At 46.9% G+C, this 4076-nt stretch overlaps 1 protein-coding gene across 1 annotated transcript in view; it reads right to left on the reverse strand.

Annotated features, from left to right (window-relative positions):
* Nucleotides 1-4076, reverse strand: part of VSX1 (visual system homeobox 1) — a 7973-nt gene that overhangs the window by 3238 nt on the left and 659 nt on the right. Inside the window, exons 2-3 of the mRNA XM_010836610.1 lie at nt 1807-1885; nt 1108-1231 (exon numbers count right to left, since the gene is read on the reverse strand). Coding sequence (XP_010834912.1) covers nt 1108-1231; nt 1807-1885 — 203 coding nt within the window. The remainder of the gene's footprint in view (nt 1-1107; nt 1232-1806; nt 1886-4076) is intronic.

Here is a 4076-nt window from a genome sequence, read left to right on the forward strand (position 1 = left end):
TATCATATAAGAAATGAATCGCCAGTCCAGGTTCGATGCAGGATACAGGAAGCTTGGGGATGGTGCACTAGGATGACCCAGAGGGATGGTATGGGGAGAGAGGTGGGAGGGGGGTTCAGGATAGGGAACACATGTACACCCGTGGCGGATGCATGTTGATGTATGGCAAAACCAATACAATATTGTAAAGTAAAAAATAAATAAATAAAAGAAAATAGGGGGAAAAAAAAACACCAATACAGTATATTAACATGTATATATGGAATTTAGAAAGATGGTAATGACAATCCTATATGCAAGGCAGCAAAAGAGACATAGCTGTAAAGAACAGACTACTGGACTATAGGGAGAAGGCGAGGGTGGGATGATATGAGAGAATAACACTGAAACATGTACATTATCATATGTAAAATAAATGACCAATGTAAATTTGATGCATGAAGCAGGGCATCCAAAGCCAGTGCTCTGGGACAACCCAGAGGGATGGGGTGGGGAGGGAGGGGGAGGGGGCTTCAGAATGGGGAACACATGTACACCCATGGTTGACTCATGTCGATGTATAGCAAAAATCACCACAGTATTATAAAGTAATTATCCACCAATTAAAATAAATAAATATATTTTTTAATTAAAATAAAACTTGAGTGAGTGGCATGTCTTCTGACTTGGAGAGGATGTGCTGTCAGACATAGGATGGCTTAACGTGAAGACAAAGACCAGTCTTCTGTGTGCATGTGAGTGTGTATTTCAGGGCCAAGTGTGTATATGGCATGGGGCTGGTGTGCAGAAAGTCCTCATCAGCTACTTACACTGGTTTCTTTGAGGCTTGCCGTGGATGGATAGTCATTTTTTTCATTGATATCTTTACATAATTTCTACATGTGGCACAAACTGTATAATTTTTAAGAATGATTTAATAAAAGGTAAAAAGGCTGGGCAGCTACAGGGGTCATCCTCTCTAAATGAACACAAAGGAAGACTCTGGCATCTAAGTGACCCTCAGTTTGTGGATGGGGGGGCTGTTTAGAGGTGGCTGTGGGCTGACTCGCTGCGTGTGAGAACAGCGTGGTCTCTGGGTATCTTTGGGAGGAGAGGGGGCCCCTGCACCTGTATTCGGTCTTCGGGGAGTTCAGTCTTCATGGCCAGCATTTCCCGGGCATACACATCAGGGTAGTGGGCCTCACTGAAGGCCTTCTCCAGCTCTTCCAGTTGGTGGGCAGTGAAAACGGTCCTGCAGGGAGGCACATGGGCACATGACCACAGGAGGCAGCCAGGCTTCCCAGCCTCAGAGGACCCCGTGCCTGCTCCCTACCTCTGCCCACCTCATGAGAGCTGGGCACCCCGTCTCCAAATGAGTAGCCTCTGGGAAGTTCATAGTTTGGTTCAAGCAAAACAGAGCTCTTTAGGACCTTTTTTCTCTCCTCAATAAATTCTAGCAACTCATTTTAAGAAGACCTATTTTAAGGGCCCACAAAATTGTGTCTTCAAAATGCTCCAGGGTCTAATAGTGCTGTGCTCAAAGTGCTCTGGCAGTCTTGTGGTTAAGACTCTGCTTCCAATGCAGGGGGTTCCATTCCTGGTTGAGGAACCAAGATCCCACACGGTGTGGCAAAAAACTTTTTAAAATAATCATCATCATTAGTAAAATGCTACAAAGACTGACCTGCAGCCCCCAGGAATGGCAGAATTATATTCCCAGATGGCTACTGTGTCCTTTCCCATGCCATCCCAAGGCAGGACCAGACCTTCTCAGGCACAGGGTCTCAAGGAAGGTGGGGTAGGGAATGCCATGTGGGATCTTAGTACCTGTGCCTCCTCTTCTTCCTTTTGCTGGGGGCTGGGGACGCCTTCCGGTCACTCCTGTCTTCAGAAGGGCTGTCTTCATCTGTTAGCACAGGGAGAGGAAGAGGACTTTAGAGGTGAGCACATTTTTCATTTTGCCCTCTGGATTTTAATTTGAGGATTGAAGCTATGAACTTGTCAGGGATGTGAATATTTAACAAGACAAGATCATAGTTTTCACATCTGATGATGTATTCCAAGTGCTGCACTTAGCCGACTGCCCATGCATATCAACATTATTCTTCATAAATTAAAAAAACTCCATGACAGCTGCTATTATTATCCTCTTTTTACAGAGGAGGAAACCAAGGTACAGAGAGATTAACTTGTCCAAGATCACAAAGGTTGTCAACAGTGAAGTTGGAATTCAAACCCCAGATGTGTGTGAAGCTTAAGCTACTTGAACACTAATTGCATTTCCTGTTCCTTTCAGCTTCCAAATTCATACCCTTCCTTCTGCTTCCATCTCACATTCCTCATCTTAGCCATTACGCCAACACTTCTCAAGGGGAAGACTGAGGTTTGTGACATCAAAACCCTCCTCAGAGCTGGCCCCCTGCCCTGCTGTACCAATTTCAAATCTCTGAAAGTGGGACCTGGGAAACTCATTCTTGGCAAGGGTGCCCAGATGATTCACAGATGTGCATCAAAAATTTTAAGAACCCACTCCACTATGCTTTATCTTTTGAAATCCATTATATCAAAAGATTTAGGCTGAAAGAAAGTTTAGAAGACCAAACTACGGTCAGGTTTGTTGTTAAAAAGCATATATGTTTCAAAATACTAAATGTAAATTAATAAAAGCAAAAGTAGTAAAATAATATCAGTTTTACTCCTACATCAATGAGTTCACCAGAAAATTGGATTATGATATTATACTATCTGTGCGCTCCAATCTGATGTAATTAAATACATAAGGTTATGGAGCCAGTCTAAATTGAGACCAGCTGTGAGCGTGAAATATCCAATGGACTGAAGACAATAGACCCCCCCCCCAGAGTAAAATATTAATAACTCTTATATCGGTAACACATAAAATGACAATATTTTGTAGGTATTGGATTAAATGAGACATAGTATTTAAATCTGTTTCACCTATTTATTTTCCTTTTTATTGTGGCTCTAAGAAACTTTCATTACACTCGCAGTCACATTACGTTTCCTCAAGACAGTAGTGGTCTTGGTCTTGAGAAATACTCTCATTGGCTAGGATGTGGTTGTATTTTGCCTTAGCTTTATGGGTCCTCACAGGGAAAAAAAATCCACAGTATGAAATCGGTGCCTGCATTTTTAGTGAGACAACTAATAGAGGGGGCGGTTATTTGCTAGATACTGGTGGTAATGAACCCCCCTGCCAATGCTGGAGACACAAGAGATGCAGGTTCCATCCCTGGGTTGGGAAGATCCCCTGGAGGAGGGCATGGCAACTCACTCCAGTATTCCTGCCTGGAGAATCCCATGGACAGAGGAGCCTGGCGGGCTACCATCCATCAGGTCTCAAAGAGCCGGACAGGACCAAAGCAACTTGGCACCTAGTAGACACTCATGAAATAAAGTCCTCTCAGAGTGGGTGTCTGCTGACCGCGCCTGCTTCCTTGAATCAGCAGTGGAGACCAGCGCAGTTTCTGCATTCAGCCTCCTGGATGCTCAGCTCTGCGGTTTACTATCACATAGCTGTTCTCCCTCGAACTCTGCTGAAATTCTCCGTTCTCTTCCCCCATGCCCCAAACCTCTCGACTTCTCCGTCCTGTCTTTGTCGATTTCCACTGCTCCCCACTTTCCCCCACAGTCCGTACCGACTTCTCTGAGGATCTGGGCACAGCTGCTGTAAGATGGGCGAGCTCGCTTCTTCGGTGCAGGGAGTAAGGGAGAAGCGGGGTGCCCAAACTCGCTCTTCAGCACCCGGAGGAGGACAGATCCAGGCCTCCGCCCCGCGCTTGTCAAGGGCCTGTCAATCCGTCAATCAATTCGTCTAATCCCTCCTGGAGCCGGCGGGTACCGGGTTCCGTGCCGCTGATGAACGAGGCAGGCCCACCCAGGTTTCCCGACCCCTGCGGCACCCAGAGGCCGAACCCCGCGTGGCGGCAAGTGTCCCCCGCAGGCTGGGTCGCCGAGACCCCAGGGCGGGTCCGGATCGGGTGGTGGTGTCCGCGGGGTGACGGCGACCAAGCCCAGAGGAGAGGCCAGGGCGGGGGGCGGGGAGGGGGGGGTGGCAGAGGGTGCGGGTGCGAGAA

Source organism: Bison bison, unplaced genomic scaffold, assembly GCF_000754665.1.
Source record: "Bison bison bison isolate TAMUID 2011002044 unplaced genomic scaffold, Bison_UMD1.0 scf7180017864063, whole genome shotgun sequence".
NCBI lineage: Eukaryota > Metazoa > Chordata > Mammalia > Artiodactyla > Bovidae > Bison > Bison bison.